The sequence below is a fragment of the Balearica regulorum genome, chromosome 2, assembly GCF_011004875.1.
Source record: "Balearica regulorum gibbericeps isolate bBalReg1 chromosome 2, bBalReg1.pri, whole genome shotgun sequence".
Classification (NCBI taxonomy): domain Eukaryota; kingdom Metazoa; phylum Chordata; class Aves; order Gruiformes; family Gruidae; genus Balearica; species Balearica regulorum.
The window spans coordinates 45,174,849-45,191,682 of NC_046185.1; the positions used below are offsets into that span (position 1 = coordinate 45,174,849).

The 16,834-nt window shown below is 34.9% G+C and overlaps 1 protein-coding gene across 6 annotated transcripts in view; it reads right to left on the bottom strand.

Annotated features, from left to right (window-relative positions):
- Nucleotides 1–16,834, bottom strand: part of SNTG1 (syntrophin gamma 1) — a 365,935-nt gene that overhangs the window by 142,710 nt on the left and 206,391 nt on the right. For all 6 annotated transcript variants that reach the window (XM_075744109.1, XM_075744111.1, XM_075744112.1 and 3 more), the window contains 2 exons: nt 9,029–9,085; nt 1,543–1,600 (listed from right to left, as the gene is read on the bottom strand). In XM_075744109.1, coding sequence (XP_075600224.1) covers nt 1,543–1,600; nt 9,029–9,085 — 115 coding nt within the window. The remainder of the gene's footprint in view (nt 1–1,542; nt 1,601–9,028; nt 9,086–16,834) is intronic.

The window sequence follows — 16,834 nt, forward strand, 5'->3', positions numbered from 1 at the left end:
AAATATTGCATTAAATGTCACATTCTTCTTTAAAGGTCCGAAGAAAGAGCTGGAGTCAATTGGGAGGACGGCAGAAGCAAGCCTGCAGAGCTTTGAGGTACAGGCTCTGGGTCAAACAGCATTTTCTGTATCAAAGATCCCTAGTACAGACACATGGCACGACACTTTCTACACCACAAGACAGTAGGCTCCTACACAAGAGATTTCCCTCAAAACTAGCTCTCTAAAAAGCAGCAGTATTTTTAGTGAAAGCAGTAACGTAGATTATATCTCAGCTACGTATTGAGGTCAGAAATAATGCATCAGCTACTGCAGCGAAAAAATAACAACAAAAATAAAATAAAACAGTGTGCACTTTTGTGTGCTCAGTTAAAGTTAAATCTACATTTCTTATTTTTCCAGCGGTGCTTAATAGCATTTTAATAGCTAGTGTAGGTAATCTATGTCACATTATTATGTATTACATACTTATATGTACACTGAAATGAATGGAGTCACAAGTATAGCTTAAGTTTAAACTTACTGCCTTCCTTAGGGGCTCATTCCATGCTACCTTATAGCCTGCCTACACGCAACTTTCACATCTACCTTTCAGAGTTGGCTTTCAGTTCTCAATACACTGATTCCTCTGTACCTTTCTTTATCTGTGTGGGTGAATAGGAGATTTTTTTATGCTGTCATATTTTCGTTGTGCAAAGCAGCATCCTAGAACTATGGCATTACAGATAGAGGGAAATGCTTCCAAGTTTGTTTCTGACCTTACACAAACGTACACAAGTATACACAGAGATATTAAATACACTGTACTGCTATTGATTCACAGCCTTCATCTCTCATCATTGCGCACTTCATGAGCTGTTTAACCATTATCCATCTTCCTAGCACATATTATATCATTCCAGTTATTTAGAAACTTTGCCAGTTAAAAACAATACAGGGATTCAGCACCAGCTCTGCATGCACTAAAAATAAGTATGGTTAAGACCTTATGCAGTATCAGTTTTGCTGTGTATGAGCTGCTGCAAAGGCTTACACAGCACAGCATCTAATGCTGAAATAACACAGATGTATTACCAAGGTTCTGCCATTACTCACCCCTGTCTGAGCACTACCCTACTAATCAGTATAAAAAGACACGCGTTCTCTTCTTGTATTACGATGTTTTAATGGCCAAACATTTGATCTGCTACAGTTTCCTGGCAATAACCATTTGAAAATAAAAGACACAAAATCATTAAATTTTGTTAATTTTTAAAAATATTTTCATTCTCTAAATATCTTCCTACTTCTCTCCTTAAAAATAATGTTTTACAAGAACTTAAAAAAAAATATGTTAGTGTTTACAAAATATTCCAAATATGTGTTCTGTATTTTTTCAGAGAAAAATGTCCTTTTTCTGAGGACAAGAGAGATCGATCGTGGCATGGAGAGAGAAATGGTACACCAATAGTATTTATTTAACCCTTCCTGAAGAATGTCAAGGTTTAACACACCTTGCTTTAAGGAGCATGTCAAAACACAGTGTATTACTCTGACACCCACCTCTTTGTTCTTTGGAAATCTTAGAAATGACCACTGGAATATTATGTTCTGCTCCACCCTGAAAACAGAATAAATGGCAATCTCGTCAGTCACTGGAAATATGTTTTTACTTAAAATTATATTTTACCCTTGCTCTAACTGCAGTTTTCAGACAGACACAGAAAATAACTGATCGCACATTTCCTCTTTTTTTTTTTTAATAAATAGTTGATTGGGATTAATTCCTTATTGTCTCTCATAAAGGAGTTCTCAGTTGCCATGATCAGCTCAAGACTTGAAGAAAATTGACATCCGTTTCTGTGAATTCTAGAGAGCTTAACGTATGAAACTGTGTCTTACAAAAGCAAAATGGCCATCACGCTACAATGGCAGCCACACTGTGACCACGTAGTTTTCATGCTGGTAGGAAACAAGTAAACAAAAGCCCAAGAAAAGCAAGTTTGGACTTTTCATCTTAAAAGCAGCCTTTATTTGTTTCCGTCTCTGCCACACAAGCACAAAGAGTGAACAAAGCAGTGGGATAAGTAACAAGAAACAGAAAAAGAAACTTTAAGAAATGGAACGGTAGGTGTTCAATAAATAGGGGCAATAAAGGAAAGATGGACAGTAATTCAACAGTTCGACAGCAATTCAATGCTGTTGCTTCATTTGATTTATCCTATTGGGACTGGAAACTTTCATGGTGCTTAAGAATAAAGTATTAAAAAGAAACCTTAAATAAAAAGGAAACTCAAAGGAAGAGAAAGGCAAATGTACACAGAGACACAAATATTTTTTTCCTCTGTAGAGAGCATCAAAGTGTAAGCATGTATGTAACCTGTACAAATTCAGATAATCAGAAATTACAGTCTGCCACACTGTCATTTTCACTAAGAATCCTGGTTAAGGATTTGCTTACTCTTCAGCAGCCAGATTTTTCTTTGGGAACAATGGCTTTCTTAGGTCCAGGCATCCAGTGTCAAAGTGTGGAAAGGATTGACATGGGTATTTTGATGGTCTAAGGAACAGTACATATCCCTTCTTCATGCAATAACCAATTGTTTGAAACTGAACAGACTCCTGCACTCAACAGCTGTTGCTGTCATGGAATAAAGATTAATTTCCTGTGAAACCATAGAATTTTAAATAAGATTAAAATTCCTTCTGCTAGTGGCTATTGATGCAAATGGTCCTAAAAACATTGAGTTAACAAGGATCTCAGGAAGATTACAACAATTATATGTCTACAAGAAAAGTTCTATTGGCATTGCGTGAGATGAGCATCTTCATGCACAGAATTGATATCTGTAGCATGCACTGAGTATTTGCTCCACAAAGACCATAAGGCTACCTTGACTTCAGTCAGGGTTAGAGATTTATTTAGACTAAATGAATTGTACTATTAAAATCTGTTTAATATCTTTCAATGATTTTCACCAGAGGAACAGCAACAGTAAAAGTTGGCTTCACTTAAGATAATCAGTTCAAACTCACTAAATTTATAAGACTTAACCTACACCCTCCAGATTTTTCCTTAGTCATATGCACATTTATTTTCTTCCAAGTTTTTAAATCAAACAGAAAAGCAATTGTGTCAGTTCCTTTCCTAAGTCTCCAATGTTACTCAGAGATTGCACTATCCAGGACATTTGAAGCTCAGCAAAGGAGTGCAGGGTTTAAAGTTCAGCATAGCTACCACAGGTCCTTTTCTCTCAATAAAATGGCCTCCCTCCCTCCTTAGCTCTCCAGTAGAGAAGGAAATTACTGTTATTACTACACCAGCCTGCAATGCACACACAATGATTATTCCTCTCTCACTCACTATATCTATCTACAGCCATTTACACTGCAGACTTGAAGAAACATCCTACTGAAGAAAATTACTTCCTCTCACTGCATCCCAGTCTGCCCAGTATAAAGGATTCCTTTTTAATTAGTCGTAGGAGGTGTTCCCTGATATTCTAAGAAACAAAAATTCAATATGGGAAAAAGAAAATAGTTGACCACCTATCTATACCCAGTCATCATTAACAATTTGCAGCAAGCTAAAAAAGCTCTATATATTCTTGCAAGAACCATTTGAATACTACTTCAGATTGACACTGCAGCCTTACATCCTGCACTCTCCATGCTTGATTCTCTGTCCTGTAGAAGAAAATGCGTATGCATGTCTAAATTCTGTTTTTATAGGCTCAGGAGATACTCTAGTTGAGAAACCTCTGGGAACAATGGCCATTTTTCCATTGTTTTAAAATTTCCCTCCCTCTGCTGTGGACACGTAGTTATAACCTCAGACCAGAGAAGGGAACAAAAACATGTCAAGTAATGGTGTTGAATTCTTAAGGGCTCAGACCTCTACCAGAGTGTAACACCATCTTTGTAAAATTTTCTTTGTCCTTTTTCCTTAAGGAGGTAAGGATGAGCCTGGAATAAAGAGAGCTGCCCATCTGCAGAGGTGGTCCTGCTAGAAGAGGCAGAGGAAGTTCTAATCCCTGGCAGCTGTTTGAAGCTCACTGTCCTGAATGTTGGCCCTTACTGGTGGGAGGTCACCCACACCTCCTTTCAAAGTGACGCATGATAGAGTTCTAAAGATTTTTTTTATTATCCCAGGTTTTATGTACGAGGGGTTTTTTTTTGAAGTTTTAGTCATATGAAAAATAGGGCAACTGAAACTAGTAACTTTTATTGACAAATGCTCATTTTGTGTTTGGCTCCAAGTATAGTAAGAAAATTATTATTTTGCTTTTCTAGATAGACAGAGAGAGTCTATAAAAATTAGAGCAATTGTTGGACTTTAGCATCCTCAGACTTAGACAACATAGGGGACATTTTTATTTCATACTAAAAGCCAACATTTATTTCACTAACAAAAATGGGCCTATTTGTTTGTTTTAGCTTTAAGGTCTACTGGCATAATATGGTTCATGTCTATGAGGATAAACTATCTTCCCAACTGATAAAGGGTGACTTTATACATGTCTATTGGAAGCAGTCCATGTAAAGCTCTGAACTGTGATCACGGACTGTCTTAAAGAAGACTAGTTGGTGTAAGCCAAAATTGTGCCAAGAATCATGCTAGCAATTAAACAATATGGACAAAATTGTGCCAATGTTAATTGGTACTTTTACACTTTTTTTTTTCAATAGAATAGCATACTTCAAACCAAAATGCCACTACCAAAATGCACTCAACAATTTCCAGAAGCACACAAGCCTTTAAAGATGAAAATATAATTTTTTTAAACTAAAAGCAAGATGATTCATGTATTAATGAAAACTTTATAGCCTTTTAACTTTATTTTTTATTGTTTCAATTTTAAACACAGAGAAAATGTGTTAATAAAAAAATATCAAAGAATGCATGAAGAGGAAGAGAATCATCTAAGTATGTGCATAAGTGTGAGCAGGACAGGTGCACATGCTTGCTTTACAGATTTTTTGATTGAGTCAAACTTTGAAAAGTCAAACTGAATCTCAGCAGATCTGTGATGCTGTTCATGATTTAAAAAGAATGATCAAAACAGAGGCAGGAAAACGGCACTGTACCAAGTTCTGGCAGGAAAACGGCACTGTACCAAGTTCTGGTAGCCAGGAGTCAGACTGTAACTGCAATCCTTAATTTATTTAATGAACTATCAATTTTATTGCCCATCTCCACAAGAACACTACACTCCAATTATTGAGAAACATGATGTTCTTTCAGAAGTCATAGCTTAGCAGCTTCTTGTGTCAAATCTCTGCATCTCAAACTTGTCAGAGATTTGATAAATGACTGAAATATTACACCACACTTATCAATTTCTACATCTAACTCCATGGCTATTCCTTCACACACAGAGGTTTATTACTTAGGATTCTAAAGAGGATTCAGAAATTAGAAAATAATTCCTTCTGAAGAGTGTAAAGCAGATCAGTTTTGCTTCAAATTTAATCACACTTTTACCATTAACTTCAGTAAAATGAAGTATAGCAAAATACAAAACAGATAGTTTTTGTTCTTTCAAACCTGCAAAGAGTGGATTATAAGCAATTTTTTGAAGAGTTTAAGTTGGGATCTTGTGCAAAAATCAATCCCATAAGCAGTTTTTTAAAGCACTTTTAGCTGAATCTCTGATTTTTATAAATACAGTTGGAGCATCTGAGTTATAACAGAAAAGATGAGTTCTGTTCATAAACAAGTCACCAAAAGATAACTGGACAGTTTCATTTCAGAATTATTAACATTTTGACCTTCTGCTCGTCGGGGAGGGAAAAAAATCCAATGGTCCAGAATACTTAAGGTGGGATAAGACACTTCCCAAATTTACTCCAGAGACAGTTAAAAGGTGACTTGATCATGTGAGATTTCTGATAACTAATGGGTGTTTTAATTAGCAGGGGAAAAAAAAGGCATGATAATACCCTAGAGCTCAATGTCAAATCTAGAAAAATTAACATCAAAGCAGCAGCAAATATTTTAAAGTAAGGTTCATTAATCAATGTACTGGTATAACTTCACATCCTAGATAAACTGCATACTCTGACATACACCACTATCAGAAATAAGTCTTCAGATAACCCTCATCTTTAAATAATCTGAGAGTAGCAAGAGAACAGGAACTACTGCAGCACGTGGGGTTGTGGGAGATAGAGTTACTGAAACAAGGAGGAACTCCTACAGAGTGACATGTGGATCTCTAAGGCATTATTACAAAATAATGACTTTTCTATTTAAAAATAATAATAAGTCCTTTATTAAAGTACAGGAATCTTCCAAAACAAAACAAAAAGTAAAAAAAAAAGTAATGAACTGTTATTCATCTGCAAGAGGAAGCATACCATGACTGAATAGTACCTTTTAAAACAGAAATCTGGCACTTTTCAGAATATTTGGAACTGACATTGAGATTTCAAGGAACACCTAAAAAATCCATTTCCAGGAGTCTTCATAAACTTTGCCTAAAGAACTGCAAAAAGCATTACTTTAAGTACCAGTTCTAAGTTGTTTCTTACTACTAGCTTAAAATTATAATAGCAGATTATATTAATTACTAATTTGTTTTAGATTGTCTTGGCTATCCAGTTGCTTGTCAATCTTTCTTCTTGAGAATGCAGGATTACTAATAAAGGGATTGAGTAAAATAGGTCCAAGGTTCATTGATTTTTTTTAAAAATAAATATTTTTTTTAAAATAAATCATATAGCCTGATACACATCAACAGAATATCCCAGACCATAGAATTCTGCTCACCATTTTCATTATCTAATCTATACCGTCCAAGTAAGTTTGAGTTTCCTTTGTTGAAAGAGATCTCTTTTGTATTAAATGACATCTGTTGAAGGGATTCCATCATCTGATTGTTAGTTATTCCAAAAAATTAAAAATGAAATTGTCTATCCATGCCTGAATTTATGTAGCCTCACCTTTCAACTACTTAGATTAATTTTTATCAAAATATCTATGCAATGAAATAAACCAAGAAAATATTTTTAAACAAAAGTTTAATTTAAAGCCTTTATTTATTTGTAAATTCAATTGCAGTTGCTTCTAATACACTTGATATAGTTGACCTTATTTAAAAAAAAAAAAAAAAAAAAGATAATTTCCCTTCCAGGCTGAATTCACAATTTGTTTTGGCACTTTTAAATACTTTTGCAACTTCCAAGAATTTTTTTCAGAACAATGGATATCTTGCTCAAAAAAATTAATATCTTGCTCTACTAATTTAAGAAAGACCATCTGCACATTCAGTATTTAATTCATATTTCTCAATGATATTTTTCAATACAATGTACTTACATAATGATACTTAAATACTTATACTTAAATAATGTAATCTTGATCTTGTCAGCAATTCTAATTCTAAAAGATAACCTGTTGTCCTGGTTCTGGCGAGGATAGAGTTAATTTCCCAAGGAGCCAGGACAGGTGAGCCAAGCTGGCCAGGGGGCTGTTCCATACCATGTGACGTCATGCTCCCATAAAAGGGGGCTAGTCAGGCAGGGGCGGATACAGTGTGGCTCTGGGATGGGCTGGGCATCTGGTCAGTTGGTCGTGGGATCAGTAAATTGCTTTCTGTTATCACCCGTTGTGTATATTCCATTATCAGTACTGCTGTTGACTGTTTCCCTCTCCCTTTGCTGTCCCAGTAACCGGTCCGTACCCCAGCCCGCGGGCTTTGCCTTTGTCTGCCTGTTCTCCTCCCCATCCCGCCGGGGAGGGGTGAGAGAGCGGCCGCGGGGTGCTCAGCTGCCGGCTGCGGCAAAACCATGTCATCCATTAAAACATATAACTAAAAAATAAATTTTAATGACTTTATATGAGATTTGCTTTCCAAACCTCAAAAGTCCTTACTGTAACCAGTTATTTCTTAGCACCAGCTAAACAAAACCTCATTCACCCATATACTTGATTTTACACTGACATACCTTACTTCATTGTTATTCAGTGAACTGTAACCTATAATGACATTGCAGGAAAATAACTTGTGGGCTAAACTAAATAACTTGTGACTAAACTAATGAGAAACTTTAGCCACAAAATAGTAATTAGTTTTCCTTGAATAAAGGCCTTTAGTGGGTCAACAAGATAACAGCAAGTGTACCAAGACATATTTTAAAAACTAGTATTTCTATTCAGCAATAGTCTTATCAATGACAACACAAATGCACATTAATCCCTCTTCTGAGTCACTACTTATAAGGTCAGTAGTAGCAGATGTTCACAGGAAAGTCTATACTCTCACTTTATATGCATAATTTAAGCCTCTTTGCATTCATGTGAAGTACACTTCACTTTTTCCATTGCCATCTTGAAGTTGAGGACTGCTGTGTTTAGAAGTTAAAGTTGTGTTGTCTACACCGAGATTCAAAGCAAAGGTAAGGTTTTCAAGATCATAGCAATATAGATTTATAGAAAGGCTATGATGACAACAATGATTAAACCTTTTTCCTCCCTCATCTGTTCCTCCCTCAAAAAGGATCACATACATTTACATATGTTCTTAAATCTTACTGAAGAAAGCAAAAATATGGTAAGATGATAAATTGCTGTCATTGCTTGATCTACAGCAAAACAAACAATATGATAAAGCAATAACACTTTCTGTCCTACTAATGAATTGCAGTGAATTAATGTGATATTCTTTGAAGGAGAATTGATGATTAACTTATTGGCTGTTCCATGTGCCTGCCACTGTAATTTAGCATTCGTTAACAACCACTTAAATAAGAGTGCTGTTGAACAAAAGTAGAGTCTGTGCAGTTGCACTTTTCAACTTTTATATCAAACCTTATTACAATATCGCTCAGCTTGAATCTTAAGGGGATGATCTTTCCATTGCCTTCCATTCCACAGGGCATTGTAGTTGCTGGTTGCCCATCGTGACACTATCTAACATCCTAGAACATGTTTGCTTTATTGTTTCTAGTCCTCTAAAATATAGTTTTTCCTCATTAAAAGTAATATTAAATATACAAGGACACTTTTTGTTTAACATGGAATAATAGACAAAAAAAATCATCCTACCTTTATACTTAATCCAAATCCTCCTACAGTCTGTCTTCTAATTGTTACCGTTCTTTCCTGGAGGGGGGGCAAAAAAAAAATCAAGTTTTGTAAGATTTAATGTTTTCTGCCATAACATCTATATTCATACTTCAATAAGTTGTTTCTGTGCTACCATCCTACATTGATTTTTCTTGTTTTAATAAACTGGTGAGTTCCTGAATGTGAAAATCCCATGAAACCTATGCTGCAAGGGAAAAAGACAGTCTGGAAGAAAAGCAGAGGTCCTGTCTTAGACAAAAATTCATTTGTTCAATTCATACCATACTGGCTATACGTACACTAGCAGGTACGGCAATGCAATAAGAACAGAACTGCAGGGTTTAACAGTTAGTCCACAACACATGCATTTCAGAGGTCTTAACTTGGACTAGTCCTAAATTGGTCCCATCTGGAGACTGAGCACTACATGCTGAAGTACATAAACTGCACTCCTGTAGCACATTTTCCAATTTAGTTTCATCCAAAAGCAATACAACTTGTCTACTCCAAGACCACTCAGTGATGTGAACCAAAGCATGATAAGTGCACATGATCCAGAAATTCATTTCAAAGCACAGACATGATTCAAAATAAAAAACTAATACAAACACAGCCCCTGTTGACCTCAGAGCTATGGTTTTAAAATAGTAATCAATGAGTTAAAGGGTGTTGTTACAGATGGAATTAGTTAAAGCTGCCTGTTTTTTTCCTTTTATTGCTCATCCTAAATTTTCTTCTGTAAAAACTGTAGGCTAGTATCTGTCTTAGACATGAAAATTTACAAAAAAGACTTTTTTTCCTAGTCTGTCTTGTTGACTTTATTCCCAAAGATCATTTAGTATTAGTCAATTTGGTTAGCAGTAAAAAATCTTAGTAGCAGATATATCATATGCCCAGATACAAATACATGGAACTTACAGGTTTTTAATGCCCTCTACATGTGGTCTAGATTTTATACTCATTTCATTATATATATATTGCATAGCATAAGTCTGCATATATATTTTATCTATATATGTTCATATATTTCAGCACAAGCAGCATAGATTGCCAGTGTCAGTCAGATTCAAATAAGTCTCTCATCAGACACATACCAGTGACAGAAGATGAAATCTCTACAGAGCTATTTTTTCATATACACAAAGGAAAAGAAAGGATGTAGGGCTACCACATAAGAATTCTGGAAAACTGATATTCCTGAATTTCAGGGGAAAATCCAGTTGCATTCTTTTCACATTTGTGACAAATATAAATTCTGTAACTGCAGAAAGAGCAAGCATAAACTAGTTCTATGTTTTGGATTGCAAGACAAAGTGGATTGCCTAAAACGAGACTTGCCATTTATTTAATTTGGCTAATGCTTGTAAATGTTTAATTTAATAAAGAGGTATATAATTTTGCTGCTAAATGGCCAAATGTTTCAGTTTCTTTTTTTTTTAACATTTGAAATGCTTGGAAAAAAAAAACCAACTCATAATTGTAACCCACGAATGAATGTGTAGCACAGTAGTAGAGGAATATATGGCTATCCTGTTTCCCACATGTGCTTCTGCACTGTTCAGAGGGACCAGAAGAGCCTTCTCTGCTCTCAACTCACACCTTCTAGGAAGCAACTTTCTTAATGAAGTTCCCAGAAACTTGGTTACAGTCCACAAAGTTATTTCACTTTAGGCCACAAACTGCACTTAGAAAACCTTTTGTCTGCCAGGAGATTTCAGCCACAGGTAACGCTGCAGACAATATATTCAGGATAAACCAATATAGGCCACACTCTGATGTGTGGTCTAAGCTGAGATGACATAAATGAACATGAAAAACTCAGCTGTGGTTTCACTGGTAGCTGTATTTTTCCTGTTAACTCCACCTCATTTCCATCTCCAGCTTGTGTTGACCATCTAGTTAAGAAGAGAATCTTGACTTGTACACTCTAGTCTATACATTCTAGTATTTTTGTATGTGACTTTTTGTATGTAACTCACAAAAAACCCAAACAAAGCTTCATCTTCAGTGCCATCTTCAACCGAGGTGAACTGAATACATCTTGTCTGCAAAGTACTATATTTTTATGTAAAATAATATTTTATATATTAATTAAGAAGTTTGACTAGCAAACTGAAGCAAATTATTTTGTTCTGATGCCTTTAATTAGCATTTCAAATGAACAACAATAATAAAATGCTTTTCACTGGTCTAATAGATAAAATATGGTGACAACTCTAGAAGGTAACACATTTTGTACCAGTAAAGACGTGCTCTAAGTAGCTTGATTGACGATTTATTCTGTTCCAGGTTAAAGTTGCAGACTACACAAAATGTCCTGTGAGCTTGTAATTACATTGTCACATTTGTTATATACATTACACCAAACAAAGGGAAAGTTAGAGCTCTTAGGATCTTTAAATGCAAGATTCAGAGCAGTGTTTTAGATGCTGCTTCCTGGATCAGAACAAAAATAGTTATCATTTTATTGAAGAACTCAAAGCTGCTGCCAAGCTGTCAGCATTTTCCATGCCTCTAAGTCACAAAATTCCTCATCCACACATATGTTCATTGACTGGAAAGGAGAGGTAAGCGTTTTGCCAAAAATATTCTTCCTCAGAGCTACGCAGTGAAACAGAAGCTGTTTTTTAGGCTTTCATTAACAAGGTATTAAAATCCATATGATCTTCTTGAGATCATGGACATCATCTTAAATGAGATTAGAAGTGAAGAATGACCTTTTGCGCACATAGCCACAACAAATAGTCAGAAAAGGAAAACACAGAATCCTATGTAATCATTAACTGTTATTTTTAACAGTTAAATCTTAGAGCACAGTAAAGATTCAAATATTACCTACTCACTGGTATGTGATGTAAAAGAAAGTTTGTAATTGCTTAACTGACTCTTAACAATAACAATTAATTAGTAATACTTGCATATTATTTATTCTGTATAATATAAACCAGTAAATGTGATCTAATGATCTGTCTCTCTAAAAGTAGTCAAATAATAGTTGAACAAAAGGACAAAGAAACTTCAAAACTCTCAATAAAACTGAGTGAAAAGCATGTGAAACTTCAATATTCCGTTACTCAACCTTTTTCACTAGGATATAAATATTACATTTTCAGTTTGTGACACTGGTGTGTCTGGTTATTCATCTTACAAGAGTAAAGGTACGAAGAATTAATCCAAGTCCAGACAGAAAACAAGACCTCTCTTTTCACACTGGATAGAACAAACACTAAGGAAATGTACATACGGAAGAACATGGAAAGAAGCTGAATGGGTGCAGAACAAAACAGTAGGTGGGAAAAGAGGAATAGACACAGAGAGGAATCTACAATGGCACAGTGACATGGAAAAATGGAGGGAAAAAAAGGAGGAAAATGTAAGTATATAATTTTTAAAATGTAATAATGAACTATAAAGATATAATCGACACATTGGCAGCAACTTCATAGATTAACCTGTTGACATTTGATGCCATAATATCTTTGAGAACATGCTTTCATGTAGTTTATCAGCTATTAGTAATCCCACTACATTCTGAAATGGGAAAATGCAATAAATTCCATATATAATTCCCATTGAATTATTTCATACATTTTCAAGAAGGGAGACTTTATATCCCCTTTTTGGTAATGCTTTGCTCTCTCTTACTGGCATTTCTTTAGGTTAATTGACATGAGCAGTCAAACCTTACACTCATTCTGAGTGTAAAGGACACAGGACACAGGTCAGTCACGTTTCCAATTTGAATTAATAGTGTTAACAAGGTTTGCCAGCAGACTTGCTCATCTGCTAACAACTTCTGTCGTGTGACATTCAAAGCTTGCCTCCTTATTCAGTTCTCATACCACTGGAGAAGGTCGGCAGTAAGGGATGGTGGCAGAATGCCTGGTCAACTGGGAATCCCCGTTCTTCTGCAGCCGTGCTGGAGACTGAGGACAGTCAACACAGCTGTGTTGTGTAGACTGTTATCACTGACTGGAACGAGCAAGAGCGCTCCACCCTTCATTTGTTCTCACTTCAAAATGTTCCCAGTCCTACAGCATATGCCTAAAAGCAGAAAAATTTGCCTAAATATCTACTTATAAAAATTTTACTCCTAGGATTGATTTATTTCAAAAGTACTGCATTTCTTAACATAGAAATAAAAGAGAAAAAACCCACAAACCCAAAGTCAGTATAGATCTGAATTCCCACCAGGCTTGGTAACGAACACTCTCTGTAGTTCTGTGACAGCCGTAGTTTCCAGCTACTGTCTCACATCATACACTGCCATGAATCAATGCTTTGGGTTCTCCAAGTGTATTCTGGTTTGCAAGATTTTTCTTTTCTGTGGGGGAAAAAAAACTTCTTCCAATGAGAAGAAGCCAAATTTGGCTTTACAAACCACAGTGTATTCCATTCAGTCCTGTGTTTGAACCTCAGTAGATTTCTATGCTTTTTATATTATAGTAGCTGGCTTAGGTTGTCCCTAAATAATCATATTTACATCTGTCAGTTCTAGGTTGTCACTTAAAAGCTGTCCAGATTGGCAGCGGGGAAAAAAAGTTACCACCATCTGATAGATATTTGACAACTTCTGTGAAGAAATGGATTCACTCCACTGAATAGCTGACAGATACCAACATGATAAAAAAAAAAAAATCACCGTTCTTACTGGTAGCTTTGTGATGGTACCAAGAATGGAAAGTGCTTGAAAGGTGACCTATCTGTTCACATATTTGCAATTCTCTCCAGGACAGGGAGTTTCACTTTGGCACCGTTCATACTATGCAATCACACATCAGAATCAAAATAGTAAATAAATATCAAAATAAATACAATACAGAAAAAGAATCAAAAACTTGTTTACTATTTTAAGCTTTTAACTTTTTTCTTCACCCATTTTTTTACTCATTAACATTACTAATGTTAATTGAACTTGTTTTACATACACTAAAATATATGAAAAGAAAATTTTAAACTCACAATAAGAATGACCCAAGGTAACAGATTTAAAATTCACTCTTAGGAAGTCTCCAAAACTCTAAAATGTGCAAGTAAGGATAATGTAATAACTGCTTCTGACTGCTGAGGCAAGTCACAGTTAAGTGATATGTTCTGAATTTAAACATATAGTTAAAAATTAACAATTCCTTTATAATTTAAATAAAAACATCATGAAAAACATGCTATTGCACAAAGTTTTTAAGTTGAAAAACTATCATTAATGCAACTTATCTGTTTTCTAATACCATGTGGGCTTTGTATAGAGTTATAAACCTTTCAACACAGTTGATTTCACACAAAAGGACGATTTTTAAAGTGAGATATAATATGTTCTTATCTTTACAAGAAAAAGAAGAATTAGTGTGCAATTAATAATGTCAGAAATCAGATCTGGCTATAGATCAACAATTTAAGTCAGTGTTGCTTTCTGACATTGTAAAAGGTGCTTATTGATGAAGGCTTTTTATCTATCAAAAATCCAATTACGGTCCATAGGTTACATTCAGATATATTTGTATCATCAACCTCAGTTAAATGCTTGGACAAATGCCATACTACTCCAAGAGTTGTTGCTCTATAAATTCACAAAAATGTGCATTCACCTTTAATAGTATTGAAATTATGAATGATCTTCACATCAATCTCCCCAAAAGATCCTTAATTAAAAAAAAAAACGCTAAAAGAAATTATTAATGCTTAATTAAGTAATGCATTGCTACATAGCAGCATAGAATTACATTCAAAAGAAATGAGAATCATCTGTATCTTATCATCAGGTGAGTTAACAGTATTTAGGAAAATCTGACTCTTTAACAGAACCTTTAAGAAAATTACATTAAAATTCAAACTGTCCTGGTAGCTGAACTTAGCAAATTGCCAGCTGCTCACAGTTTATTTTCAGTCTTTTAAAAAATCAGTAGCTAATTCAATCATCCATCTTGTCAGATGGTACATTGTCATATCCTTGGTTTATGGATCTCAAACGTACGTATACTCTATTAGAAAAATTTCTGAGTATGATTAGCAAACAAATAAAATCTATCAAAGAAAAAAAAAAGTCTCCCTAGACAGATAAACTACTTTTCTTGATAAAACACAATAATCCTTTTACTTGAATTTCAGATGTTCATGAAAGGTGATAGAAATTGTGAGGATTAACTCTACAATAAAATTTTTTATTCCAGAATTACAAAGATTAAAACCTTTCCTAGGAATACATCTACTGAAGCATCATGTTTCTGATCAGACACACCATATCTTAGCTTATCCCTCCTCCCATCATAATTTTCAGCAAGGTCAGTATTAGGCTATCCTTGTTAGTCCAGGCTATCGGTATACACGTCTAAAAAGACTCGGAGTTGCCTTATTGCACATTGTCCTCTGGAACACCATATAGCAAATTTTGTGAGTATAATTTCATGTAATTGAAGAAATATGTTTAAAATAAAATATAAAATAAAAATCTTCTATACTTCTGCCATCGATACTGATGAAGTCCCTACATGGTTTAATTCAGTTGTTTCCAGTGCACTTCTTTTTCAGATGAAGAGTAAAAATCCTAACTGTATTGTACCACAAGTAACTGTCATGGGGATTTATGATTATTATAAGAAAGCTGTCTGTTGGTAATACCACAATTAAGAAAAAATATTTTGTGAGGGTCCAGTACTTTAGGGGAGAAAAACGTGTCCCTGACCTAACAGGCACCGGTCTTACCTCCCAATTTTCCCACAGACTCATGGATATCTTCAGAACACAATGTGTTCTGACTCAGGCACGCACTTGCCATATCCTAAAGCCCTTCTACAGTCAAGGATTTAATTGGGATTAGTAAAGACACTGCCTTCTAGGCTTTGAATTTCACAAAATGTTCTACTCTCACTTTTGGTCATTCACACTGGATTTCAAGTCTACATCAGATATCCACTAGTAGCATGATGTAGTACCCACTAGGTTTCTATCTCTTGGAAAGCAAGTTTTTCTTCTTGCACTCATGAAGAAATCTCTGTAATAATTGCTGATGCAACTGATGCTCAAATTTAGATCTAACCCATGATTGGTTGAATGATCTTTGAAGCTTTATTTATTTAGGAATTGCTACAGGTACAATTTCTGCAGGACCTTCACTAACACTATCATTTTGTTCAGCCTACTAAAGAAACAGATGCTTTCCTTTTTAGTATTTAACACTGTTTATGTTGCTTATAATCTTTTATGTATTTTATTTTCTTACTCCAAACTGTATACAATGAAAGAAGAAACAAGGTTCCTTTGCACCTCTTTAATTTTGGGAAACTAGAAGTGTTTTCCACCAAAAAGGAAGTGTTCTAAATTAAGAACTAGGTCCTTATCCTATGTACTCAACGTTAAGCAGCACCTCATTCCTAAGGAGCCATTGCTTTCATTTAGATTATTCCGCAGGATGGAGATCAGGATACTGCTGGAACGTTAAGTGTCTGTTTAAAGTCTGTCCTACACAAAGGAGCACGCAAATTGATTCAGACCCAACAAACAGAAGAAACACTGTTCTGAACTAGAAACATAGTAATAGCCTTTGGTTCCTTAACAGTGGAGAAGTGATTAAGTAAAACCTTATAATCAAATTATTTGAAGATTATTTATTAAAACGGATTAAAAAGAACATTTACTGTAGCTACTTGTATGTAAAATTTAACAATGCTATTGTTCCTCAGTTACAAATTTTAATTTTGTTCTTTAGAGTTTATTCTATGAGGCATTCAATGTCAGTTGCTAATGAAAATACTTGCTGTTGCTCTGCAGAATGCATGTAAAGAAAAATAG